Here is a 12,611-nt window from a genome sequence, read left to right on the forward strand (position 1 = left end):
AAAAATCTATATCTGAATGATGCCTGTAGCGCAGGCATCATTCAGATATCTCCATTGAAAGCCAAGGACGTCATAGGACGGCCTGCAGTATGGAAGTGGTTGAAGTAAATTTATGGTGACAGTTTTTACTTTCAACCCAGATAAGGTTTGCCTGGATTCCTCTTCTGATCCTTTCCTGACTTCACCCTCTGGTGCTTAGCTTTGGGGAGTCCTGCTAAACTATGTAAGAAGTCAAGCCTGTAGTAACCAGGATTACAGGGATGCACAGAAAATGATTTTCTGGCAAACAAAAAAAAAAGACCTCATGCACACTGGTCGTTAAAACACCAGTAGCTTAATATATATTTTTTTTAGAACTTCATTAAAAAATAGGATTTTTTAAAACACTTTACTTACCTGTAAAATCCTTTCTTTCGAAGGACATCACGGGACACAGAGCCACAGTAATTACTGATGGGTTATATAGGTATCACTGGTGATTGGACACTGGCACACCCTATCAGGAAGTTCAACCCCCTATATAATCCCTCCCCCTTGCAGGGATACCTCAGTTTTGTAGCCAAGCAATATAGTGTATTAGAAGAGGGGCGGGACCTCTGTGTCCCGTGATGTCCTTAGAAAGAAAAGGATTTTACAGGTAAGCTGTTTTAAAAAATCCTATTTTCTTTCTCGAACATCACGGGACACAGAGCCACAGTAATTACTGATGGGATGTCCCAGAGCAATGCTACCTGAGGGGGGGGAACCACGGCCAAGTAGGGTGCAATCAGACCTGAGGACCCTGTACCGCTGCCTGCAGCACACTACGCCCAAAGGCGATATCCTCATGCCTTCTCACATCCACCTGATAGAATCTGGTGAATGTATGAACTGAAGACCAGGTTGCGGCCTTGCAGATTTGAGCCATAGAGGCCCGGTGATGCACTGCCCAAGAAGCACCAATAGCCCTTGTGGAATGTGCCCTGATCTGAAACGGAGGAATCTTCTGTTTCAAACCGTAAGCTTGAATGATCAACTGTCGAATCCATTTAGAAATGGTAGCTTTTGACGCTGCCTGTCCTCTATTGGGACCCTCTGGCAGCACAAACAAAACATCCGTCTTGCGGATCTGAGTAGTTGCCCCTAGATAGGCCTTAACTGCTCTTACTACATCCAACGAATGTAGAGATCTCTCTTCCGGAGAACAGGGATCTGGAAAAAAGGAAGGTAGAACAATGTCTTGGTTTAAATGAAAATCAGAAACCACCTTCGGTAAAAAACTAGGATGAGGGCGTAGTACCACTCTATCCTTGTGTATAATCAAATAAGGCTCCTTACAGGAAAGAGCTGCTAATTCTGATACTCTTCTAGCAGAAGAGATGGCCACCAGAAAAATTAATTTCCTTGTCAACAAGACCAAAGGAATCTGACTTATTGGTTCAAAAGGCAGTTTCTGTAACACAGCCAGGACCAAATTCAAGTCCCAGGGGTTTAGGGGCGCTTTAACCGGAGGATTAAGACGCATCACCCCCTGCATAAAGTTTCGGACCAAAGAATGCGAAGCAAGTGGCCGCTGAAATAATACTGATAAAGCAGAGACCTGGCCCTTGATGGTACTCAAGGCCAGCTTCATCTCTAATCCCATCTGTAGAAAATCAAGGATTCTACCTATGACATATTTCCTGGGATGCCAACCTCTGGATTCACACCAGGTTATATAAGCCTTCCAGACTCTATGATAAATCATCCTGGAAGCTGGCTTCCTTGTATTAATCAAGGTAGATATGACAGGACCTGAGAGCCCACGACTCTTCAGAACGTGGGTCTCAATAGCCAAACCGTCAAATTTAGCGTTTGTAAGGCAGGATGGAACACTGGACCTTGAGATAACAGGTCTGGGCGTTCCGGTAGTGTCCACGGGGAACCTACCGTCATCCTTACTATTTCTGCATACCAAGTCCTTCTGGGCCAAGCGGGGGCCACCAGAAGTACCGACTTCCTTTCCTGCCTGATCCTGCGAAGGAGTCGTGATAGTAGCAGAATAGGCGGGAATGCGTAAATCAGTGAAAACCGATGCCACGGAATCACCAACGCATCCGTCCCGCATGCAAGAGGATCTTTTGTCCTTGCCACAAATCTGTCTATCTTTTTGTTGAATCGGGATGCAAAGAGATCTACATCTGGAACCCCCCATCTTTGGCATATGGCCCAAAAGACGTCGGGATGCAGAGACCATTCCCCTGGAAGTAACTGCTGGCGACTTAGATAGTCCGCCTGCCAATTCTCTATTCCCGGGATGAAAACTGCCTATATGCATGGCACATGCATCTCTGCCCAGACTAAGATCTGGTTCACCTCTTTTTGAGCAGCTCGGCTCCGGGTGCCTCCCTGATGATTGACATAAGCCACTGCTGTGGCATTGTCGGACTGGATCCTGACCGGACATTCCTGTAGCCTGATAGTCCAGGCCTTTAGAGCTAGATGTATCGCCCGGATCCCCAGAATGTTGATGGGTAAGGTCCTCTCTGTCTTGGACCATACCCCTTGGACCGCAGCCTGTTCCAGAACTGCTCCCCAACCTGACAGACTGGCATCTGTTGTTACCACCGTCCAGGTAACCGGTAGAAAGGATTTCCCCTTCTGCAGGTTTTCGGGTATGAGCCACCAATTGAGGCTCTGACGCACCGCATGCGACAGGTGCATCGGAAAGTCTAATGCCTGAACCTTCTTGTTCCAGGTCGACAGAATACTGTGTTGCAGCATTCTTGAGTGAAACTGAGCATAGGGAACTGCTTCGAATGAAGACACCATCTTCCCTAGTAGCCTCAGCCCCTAGTAGGGACCCTTCTTGGTCCTTACTGTCAGAATATGCTCTCTCAAAGCAGTGATCTTTGCCTGGGGTAGAAATATTTTCTCCTGGCTTGTATCTATAATCAGACCTAAATACTCCAGTCTTCTTACTGGTTTTAGGAAAGACTTTTCTAAGTTGAGGATCCAACCCAGGTGTTCTAGATACCTGACCGTGGTCCTCAAGTTTCCATTCAAAGAGGCTACCGACCGGTCTATCAAGAGCAGGTCGTCTAGGTATGCTATGACAGCTATACCCTGAGCCCTTAATCTGGCCAGAGGAGGAGCCAAGATCTTTGTGAACACTCGAGGTGCAGTGGCTATCCCGAAAGGCAGAGCCACAAACTGGAAATGGCGCCCTCCTACCTCGAAGCGCAGAAACTTCTGATGAGCAGGAAAAATGGGCACATGCAGATATGCATCTCTGATGTCTATTGATGCCAGAAATTCTCCTCCCTGCAGGGTGGGAACTACTGTTCGAATTGATTCCATGCGGAAGGATTGAATCCTTAGGAATCGGTTCAGATCCCTTAAGTCCAAAATGGGCCTGACATCCCCATTTGGCTTTTGGACCGTAAAAAGGTTGGAATAGAAGCCCAATCCCTGGTCCTTTGCGGGAACTATCATAATGACCTCCTGCGACAAAAGTCGCTCTAACGCTAGAAGGAGCGACTGCTTCTTCTCTGGGTCTCTGGGAACATTTGATCTAAGGAACCGAGGAGAAGGGAATTCCTGAAACTCCAGCTTGTACCCTAAGGTTACCGTGGAGATTACCCATCTGTCCTGGAAGTCCTCGTGCCAGAGCTCTGAGAACTGTCGCAGTCTTCCCCCCACTCGAGTGAGCGGGGGTGCCCCCTCATGCAGAGGTCTTAGTGTTTTGCCTAGTAGGCTTCTTTCCCCGGGACTTCTTTTGTCCCTGGGGTTGACTCTTGTCTCTGGACCCCGATGGAGGCAGCCGTCGAGACTGCCTGGAGGCTGAAGCCCCCGGCGCTGGGGAAAGAGTCCGTTTGAAAGAGGGACGCTTACTCTTCTTCTTGACAGGTAAGAGAGTGCTTTTCCCACAAAAGATTCTCTTGATATAGTTATCCAAGTCCTCTCCAAACAACCTTGCACCACGAAATGGAAACCCAGCCAGTAGCTTCTTACATGGTGCTTCGGCTGACCAATTTTTCAACCATAGGATTCTACGTATATGCACCAACCCCAGTGAAAGACGGGAGGTTTGCACGATAGAATCTCTAATGGCGTCAACCACAAAGCATAAGGCCGCTGGAAGGTTAGCAAACCCCTGGGCCTGCTGTTCAGGTAATACTTTGATGACCTGCTTAACATGGTCTCTTAAGTATTGACAGACTCCAATCGCTGCTACTGCAGGTTGGGCCACTGATCCTGCTAAGGAGAAAACATCCTTCAATAGGGATTCCATCCTCTTATCTACAGGATCCCTGAGCATCTGAGCATTGTCTACAGGACAAGTCAGGCTATTATTTACGGAGGAAATGGTGGCATCAATAGCCGGTATTCCCCACATTTTAATAAACTTTTCTTCCATCGGATAAAGTGTTGAAAACTTTCTCGGCGGAAAAAAACGTTTGTCTGGGTGATCTCACTCAGAATAAATGAGCTTTTCAAGTAAAGTATGAACAGGAAAAGCATGTGCTGCTTGGAAAGGTTTCAGTGACCCCAAAGCAGAAGAGGATTCCTTAGCAGTTTCAGGTATGGGCAACTTAAATGTGGAGCGGACCAATCCAGTGAGGATCTGCACTAAGACTTTCTCCTCTTGGGAAGTCGCAGAGGGTCCCTCTCCACCAGATTCCCCTGAAGAGGAATCATCCGTCCCATCCCGATCCTCTGAAAGGGATTCATCTCCTTTATCCCAGAGCTCCTCTGTCTGAGGGTCTTGGGGAACAGAGGAAAGCCTAGTGCGTTTTCTTCCACTGAGTGAAGACGTAATCACGGCCATTAATCTTTCCTCTAGACCATTAATGGTTGAGGAAAAAACCTCTTGTGTAATATATACAGGGGCTGAAGTGCCAGAGGCAGGTGTAGCCCCTGACCCCGATGGCTCTCCCCGGCTAGCCGTCCCTGGCCCATCTTTAGGGGGGGAGGATGCTGCCGACAGGGGGCCCTCAGAACCTGAACGAGATCCCCTAGTGTCTCTGGTTCCTGGGGTGCTTGAACCTCTTCTACCCATAGTGCAAAGCAACAAGGTGTGAGGTATACAAATGAACACTGCCCGCTGAGCGATGTAGTCTGGCTAAAAGCCTTGCTACCCAATGCTCAGTCTGGTGTTACTTCAGTAAATGCTGCCTAGGAGAATGCCTGTGTCCCACCTTACATGCGACCGTCAGCTCTGTGTCTCTCAGAAGGCTGAGTGCACCTGTACAGAGTGCCTTTAATAGCCTGCAGCTGGCCTGAGTGGGAGTCTAAGCACTCTGTGCTGACGTCCCGCCCCCTCCTCTACCGCCCCCCCCCTCGAGTTTTGAAAAAAACTAGCGCTTCCCGCGCTGCCGACTCTCCTGTCATGCTTCCGGAGAAAGGCTGGGGATGGGGGAGGCTGGTAACAAGATCTGCCTGAACGGCTATCTTGAGAGATGGTGGCCATTAGGCCGCAGAGCCCGGGTAGTATAACCACTTTCTAGACCCCTGTGGCCCCTCTCTAGCCTGGGGGGGAACATTCAAACATGAGAAATCCCCCTTTCCACCTTACCTGTTTGCAGCCTGCTTGAGACGCTGGGACATAAACAGCGATTACAACACCTGAGACAGAGTCAGCATGTGTAGGTTTGTGCTCTTGGCAGCCCCCGGTGGTCACAATAGGCATAGCATGCATTTACCTTAAAGGAGAAAAGCCACTGAAACTCAAAAATTCTGTGGAATCTCCTCTTACGTTATCCAGCCGCAGGGTGCTGTTTACACAGACCCAATCTTCACCTCTCACGGTGGGCTCCGTTTGAAAAAACCGTCAGAGACTGGGGCCCCCATCAGTAGGGGGATCCAACAGTTCTGGGACCGTAAAGAACCTCGCCAGAAATTAGGAAGTTTAAAGCCATTTTCTGATCTGCGGGGTCCAGCTCTCTAAAAAGAGAAGCATTACGGGTAAAACCTCGTTTCTTCGGACACGAGGCCCGGGTACCATTCAATTCGGCCATGAAAAGACACTTTGAATGGATCCGGTTCGCCTGGCTTGCCCCAGTATAGGATCTTAGGATATTCCCTTTGGAGCTCAGCACAGGACATCTTTACACGTCCATAACCTAAGACACTGGCGTAAAAACTGAGGTATCCTTGCAAGGGGGAGGGATTATATAGGGGGTTGAACTTCCTGATAGGGTGTGCCAGTGTCCAATCACCAGTGATACCTATATAACCCATCAGTAATTACTGTGGCTCTGTGTCCCGTGATGTTCGAGAAAGAAAGATACATTTTTCAGAAAGTGAATGAGTGTCTCAAGTGTAGCTGAGCAGTATTGATACAGCACTTGTAAGAAAGCCATAGATAGAATATACATTTGCAAAGAACAGTGCACAAGATATAGGTTTAGTATTCTTATCCTGCTAAATCCCTTTTGTTGTAACTGTATCCTGCATTGATTCTTAGGCCTCATGCATACTGGACGTCTTTACAGCTGCTGTTTTTTGGCATCAGACATTTTTTTTTTGCAGCCAGTAAACTCCCCAGCATGTTATCCTAGGTGTTCATGTACACACAGCCTATCAGCAGTTTTTGGCAGGGGCGTTTCTGGCTGGAAAAAACCCCAGAAAGGTTTTAAGAGGAGTTTCGGCTGTAAAAACGCTCTAACTCTGATAAAAGCTAATATATATATATATATATATATATATATATATATATATATATATATATATATATATATATATATATATATATATATATATATATAATGTTTTGCAAAAAAAAAAGCGGAAAAACCAACCTCACTCTACAGCTAACGCTACTGACTTTTTTTTATAACGTCCGGTGTGCATGAGGCCTAGACCCCATACACACTTAGATTTTCTGCAGATTTTTGTCTTCAGATTTACCAAAACCATATAATGAGGTCAAATCTCAAGAGTTTCAGTTTTTATACAATCAGGCAGGCCCTTGCACTACAGTTTTGGTAACTCTAAAGAAGAAAATCTGCAGAAAATCTAATAGTGTGTATGGGGCATTACACTTGACAACTGCCTCTGGTGCCTGAGAGGCTAGTAACCCGGTGCCATAGGGACACATTGGACACTTTCAGCTGTCACTGTGCCCTTGCTAAGCATCTACAGTGTCCCTGCACCTTTAGGGCTGGTACACAACAGATGCAGTCCCGTGTGTTTTTATTTTGCATCAAAAGTGCATGGACAGTGTTTAACATGGATTCTAATCGCCCTAATTCACACCAGTGCAGTACGTTCCAGTGCACTCATTCTGCTTATTTTCTGCATTAGATGCATCTTGGAACATGGCAAAACTCAAAGAAAAAAAAAAGGAAATGCACGGGATCGCATCAAAAACACGCATGCAGAAATGCGCCCGAGATGCAGAAATTGAGGTGTGAACTGGCCCTTAACCACTTGCCGACCGCCCGCATTATATGTCGGCTGTTTGAAGTGGAAAGCTAGCTACCATAACCCCAGTATCCACTTCTTCAGCGGGCGACTTTCAAATAAAAGTGGTCTCTGCTGCGGATTCGTCGCTAGACCACTTTTATCTGGGGCGGGAGAGGGCCCCCCTCCCGACGTGCTCCGGTGCCCTCTGCCGCTTACCGGAGCCGCTTGTCATGCTTTTTTTTCTATTAAAAGTGATGTTTACATTCTTTGCAATGGGAAAAAAAAATAAAAATTGTGTCACTTTTAAAAATAATAATTTAATGCGCCCCCTACTGCCGAGCTTGCGTGCAGAAGCGAACGCATACGTGAGTAGCACCCGCATATGTAAACAGTGTTCAAGCCACACATGATCACCGCGATCATTAGAGCGAGAGCAATAATTCTAGCCCTAGACCGCCTCTGTAACTCATTCCAGGAGCGGGTGCAATTTGAAGCATGGCTGGTTGGGTATCAATTTACTTGGCATAACATCTTTCACAAGATTAAAAAAAAAAAAATAAAAAAAAAAAAAAAAAAAAATGGGGCTTTTTTTTTTTTTATTAAAAAAATAACAGTAAATGACAAGTACTTTTCCCAAACAAAGTGCGCTTGTAAAACCGCTGCGCAAATACGGTTCGACAGAAAATATTTCAACGACCGCCATTTTATTCTCTAGGGTGTTAGAAAGAAAAACAATATAATGTTTGGGGGTTCTAAGTAATTTTCTAGCTAAAAAAACTGTTTTAAACTTGTAAACACCAAATCTCAAAAATGAGGCTTGGGGCTGAAGTGGTTGAAGAGGAATGGGCTCCCTCAGGGCATATCTGCCCTCAATTCAGCCATTGCCATGTACGCTCCAATATGGAGACTCTCAAGTATAAGAATTAAGACCTCACTCTACAGACAGGCCTTGACAAAGCTGTGCCGTCCCCACATATATTTGCAAACGTGTAACTAAAACCTCAATTTTTAACAAAACTTTAGGCGGTGCCATTTTGTTTTTGTTTTTTTGCAGGCTAGCTTCCAAGTGTTCTGGGAAAAAGTTTGTTTGTAGCAACCTATTAGTACCTGTCACATTTGCTTGATGATCATTTTTTTAAAAGTATGAACTCCTTACCAGGCGCCATACACATGCACCAGTGATGTCACTGGCTGCAGAAATAGTGAAAATCTCCTAAATGGTGCACGTCTAGGAGATTTTCCTTGTACCTACTGGTAAGCTTTATGATAAGCTTACCTGTAGGTACAAGTTACCAAGTGGTGTTTACTACCGCTTTAAAGAATGAGAGGAGGAAAACGGTGTAAAGGATGCATCCCACTGGACCCACTTCATATTGGTAAGCCTCTTTGATTATCATAAACTTACTTTTAAAAATTACGCTGGAAGGTTTGCTTTAATTAAGTTATATTATCTATAAACAGATATCTAAGTTAGGCGTGCAAGCTTAAATACAGAACCACCACTAAATTTCCGATGAGGGCTCCAGTAAAAGAAAGATCTTCCCATCAAGGTTCATGGTTCTGCTTCTTGTGCCATGCCTCACCCCTTCTGCTGCAGTGTAAAAGGAAATGCAACAGAAAGGGAGATCCACTAGAATAAATTCTGCTGGATGAAAAATAAAGTGGGTGCGAGGATTTTACTGCTAGAGCCACATCAAGCCAGGGCATGACACAGCTCTTTATCAAAATTCAATACAGATATAAAAGGGTCTCTAACAGGGAGACATCAATATACATGCAGTCCCTGAGTTACGAACACCCGAGTTACGAATGACTCTTGCAGCGCCGGACACATCCCACACTGCAGTACTACATGTACTGCACGGCCAGAAGAGCCCGGAACACCCCACATCCATGCACAGGCAGAAGTTACACTTACAAATGCAGTGTTCCGAATTACACACAAATTCCACTTACGAACAAACCTACAGTCCTTATTGTGTTCGTAACTCTGGGACTGCCTTTATCTTACACCGATCAGCTGTAATTTTGTGACTATTGGCAGGTTAAGTAATTAACATTGTCCATCTTGTTACAATGGCATCAGAAAGTAGGTGGGACACATTAAGCAGCAAGTAAACATGTTGTCCATGAAGCAGATCTGTTTAAAACAGAAAAAAATAAAAATGGAAATCACAGTTTGTTGTGTATGGGGCAGTATAGCTACAGGCTCTGAGGAAGAAGGTAAACCTTTGAAACGCGTCAGTCAGCAATGGTTCGCACATCCTCTTTTCATGACCTGGAGACTGCCATCAGTGGACGGACTGTCACAAGTCAAAGACAGTTACAAGCGTGATTTTCTATCTACCTTTGTGAGTAGTTTTTCATTAAGTTTTTTCTGAATAAATGTATCAAAGGATAATGCACAAGGCCGGTGCGCCCTCTCTTTTCTGTTTTTCCATTTGACTACTAGGATATCCCTATCCTGGAGGGCAGCAAGGCCGAAAGCTATCGTCCATTCTGAACTTTGGACTGCCTAGCCAACGCACCCGTGCGCAAGAGTATTTGTTTTTGCTGTAGCTGCAGACCGGCCTGGGTGCAGATGCTGACCCATGTACACAGCTAAAGCACCTACAATGGCCATGTGAGCATCAGAACTGGATCATGGAGCAATGGAAGAAGGTGGCCTGGTCTGACAAATCACGTTTTCTTTTACATCATGTGGATGGTAAGGTGCATGTGCATCATTTACCTGAGGAAAAGATGGCACCAGGATGCAGTTTGGAAAGAAGGCAAGCTGGCAGAGGAAGTGTGATAGTTTGGGCAATATTCTGCCGGGAAACCTTGGACAGTGCCATTCATGTGGATGTTACTTTGAAACGTACCATCTACCTAAACATTGTTGCTGACCAAGTACACCCCTTTATGGAAACAGTATTCCCTACGGCAGTGGCCTCTTTCAGCAGGATAATGTGCCCTGCCACATTGCAAAAAATGTGTTTAAAAAACGGTTTGAAGAACACAACAATGAGTTTAAGGCACTGACGTGGAGGTGAAATTCTCCAGATTTAAATTCAATCGAGCATCTGTGCGATGTGCTGGAAAAACAACTCTGATCCATGGAGGCCCCACCTCGCAACTTACAGAACTTAAAGGATTTGTTACTGACAGCTTGGTGCCAAATTCCACAGCATATCTTCACAGGTCTAATGGTGTCCACGTCTCCATGGGTCAGGGCTGTTTTGGCAGCAAAAGGGGGATCTAGCCAATATTAGGTGGGTGGTCATAAAGTTCTGGATGATCTGTGTACACTGTAACATGTCATTTAACGGTAAAAAATGTTTGTGCTATACTTACATCAGAACAAAGACTAAGTAATTGGCAAAGGGTGGAATTGAAATAATCATCACCGGTGCTGCTTTAATAATATCTCTTCGGAACTAAGGGAGACAGAGAAAGGCTATTTGGGGAAAAAAAACAAACACAAAGGCAGATCTAAAGAAGACAAACACATCCAATAAAACCTAACTGACTTGTAATTATTAAGTCACAAATGTAAAAATTCAATATAAAAACACTTTCTAGGACAGACTTTTACACCGCATCCCTGCATACAGCTATGGTCCCATAGAGTAAAGCCGACCATAAACGGTTTGAATCTCGGCCAGGTCAGCAGGAACCTGCCAAAGATTCAAATCATGTATGGACAGGCTGAATGTACCCAAGTTGATCGATCCATCAACTTGAGTACAACCAGCCTGTTGGCATTTAGCTGTGATTATTGCTAGCGACTGTTAGAGGGGAGAACACAATAGCTCCGAGGGAGGGATTTCCCCATTTACACCGACTGTGTTTATGTGGGAATCAAGCAATTTTCTTTCCTGCAACCTGAGGGCAATTTTGTAATTTCTCACATACACACGTTATAATCTGCATTTTTTGCAAGAAAAATTATGATGTTTGTTAAACAGATTTTTAACAAAGAAATACACCAAAAAATGATAAAATTTATAAGTGGTCTTGCGATATTCCTTCATGAATAATAAATCAGTGAATAAACATACAAATATAAATGTGTCCAATAATGTATAGTGTAAATAAACAAACCAGAAACCAAAATGTGATTGCTATCCAAACATATAATGTCCAATAGGCTGATGGGAATCAAGTACTCATGTATTAACTGATGATCAGTCCTTTTAACCACTTCAGCTCCGCAATAATTTACCCCCTTCCTGACAAGCCATTTTTTGCGATACGGCACTGCGTCGCTTTAACTGACAATTGCACACTTGTGTGACACTGTACCCAAACAAAATTTACGTCCTTTTCCCACAAGAAGCTTTCTTTTGGTGTCATTTGATCACTTCTGCGGTTTTTATTTTTTGTGCTATAAACAAAAAAAACAAAAAAAACAAAAAAAAAAAAAAAAGGAAGAAGAAGGAGCGACAATTTTGAAAAAAAAAAAAAACACGGGATATTATAGTAAAAAATATCCCCAAAAGTTTTTAAAAATCTAATTTCTTCAGCAGTTTTGGTTAATATATTCTACATATTTTTAGTAATAAAAATTGCAATAAGAGTATATGGGTTGCTTTGCGCAAAAGTTATAGCGTCTACAAACGATGGGAGAGATTTATGAAATTTTTTTTATTATAATTTTTTTTTGTTTTACTAGTAATGGCGGTGATCTGCGTTTTTTATCGGGACTGCAACGTTGTGGCAGACAGATCAGACACTTGACACATTTTTGGGACCATTGACATTTATACAGCGATCAGTGCTACAAAAATGCACTGATTACTGTGTAAATGTCACTGGTAGGGAAGGGGTTAACACTAGGGGCGATCAAGGGGTTAACTATGTTACGTCAGTGTGTGCTCTAACTGTTGAGGGATGGGACTGACTAGAGGAGAAGACAGATCGTTGTTCCTAGCTAGTAGGAACACACGATCTGTCTCTCCTCACAGAACAGGGATTTGTGTGTTTACACATACACACGTCCCTGTTCTGGCTCTCGCGGTCATTGCGACCGCCGGTCACATGCATAAGTTCCCCCGCAGTGCAGCCGGCGCCTGCTATCCCAGCTTAAAGGGCCAACGTACAGCTACGACGGCTCACGGGAACGCGTCGACCTGCCGCAGTATAATGACGGGGGCTGGTCAGCAATCGGTTAAGGACTACTCCCACAAATTCTTTGTACTTCCACCAACACCTCGGTGCTCACAGAACTCTCACCTCATAACCACATATCAAGAGCCTTT

At 44.6% G+C, this 12,611-nt stretch overlaps 1 protein-coding gene across 3 annotated transcripts in view; it reads right to left on the reverse strand.

Moving 5' to 3' along the window:
* The window catches only part of LETMD1 (LETM1 domain containing 1), a 64,239-nt gene that overhangs the window by 36,355 nt on the left and 15,273 nt on the right, over window positions 1–12,611 (reverse strand). For all 3 annotated transcript variants that reach the window (XM_073613715.1, XM_073613714.1, XM_073613716.1), the window contains exon 4: window positions 10,705–10,787. In XM_073613715.1, the coding sequence (XP_073469816.1) occupies window positions 10,705–10,787 (83 nt within the window). The remainder of the gene's footprint in view (window positions 1–10,704; window positions 10,788–12,611) is intronic.

Source organism: Aquarana catesbeiana, linkage group LG02 (genome assembly GCF_042186555.1).
Source record: "Aquarana catesbeiana isolate 2022-GZ linkage group LG02, ASM4218655v1, whole genome shotgun sequence".
Classification (NCBI taxonomy): Eukaryota; Metazoa; Chordata; class Amphibia; order Anura; family Ranidae; genus Aquarana; species Aquarana catesbeiana.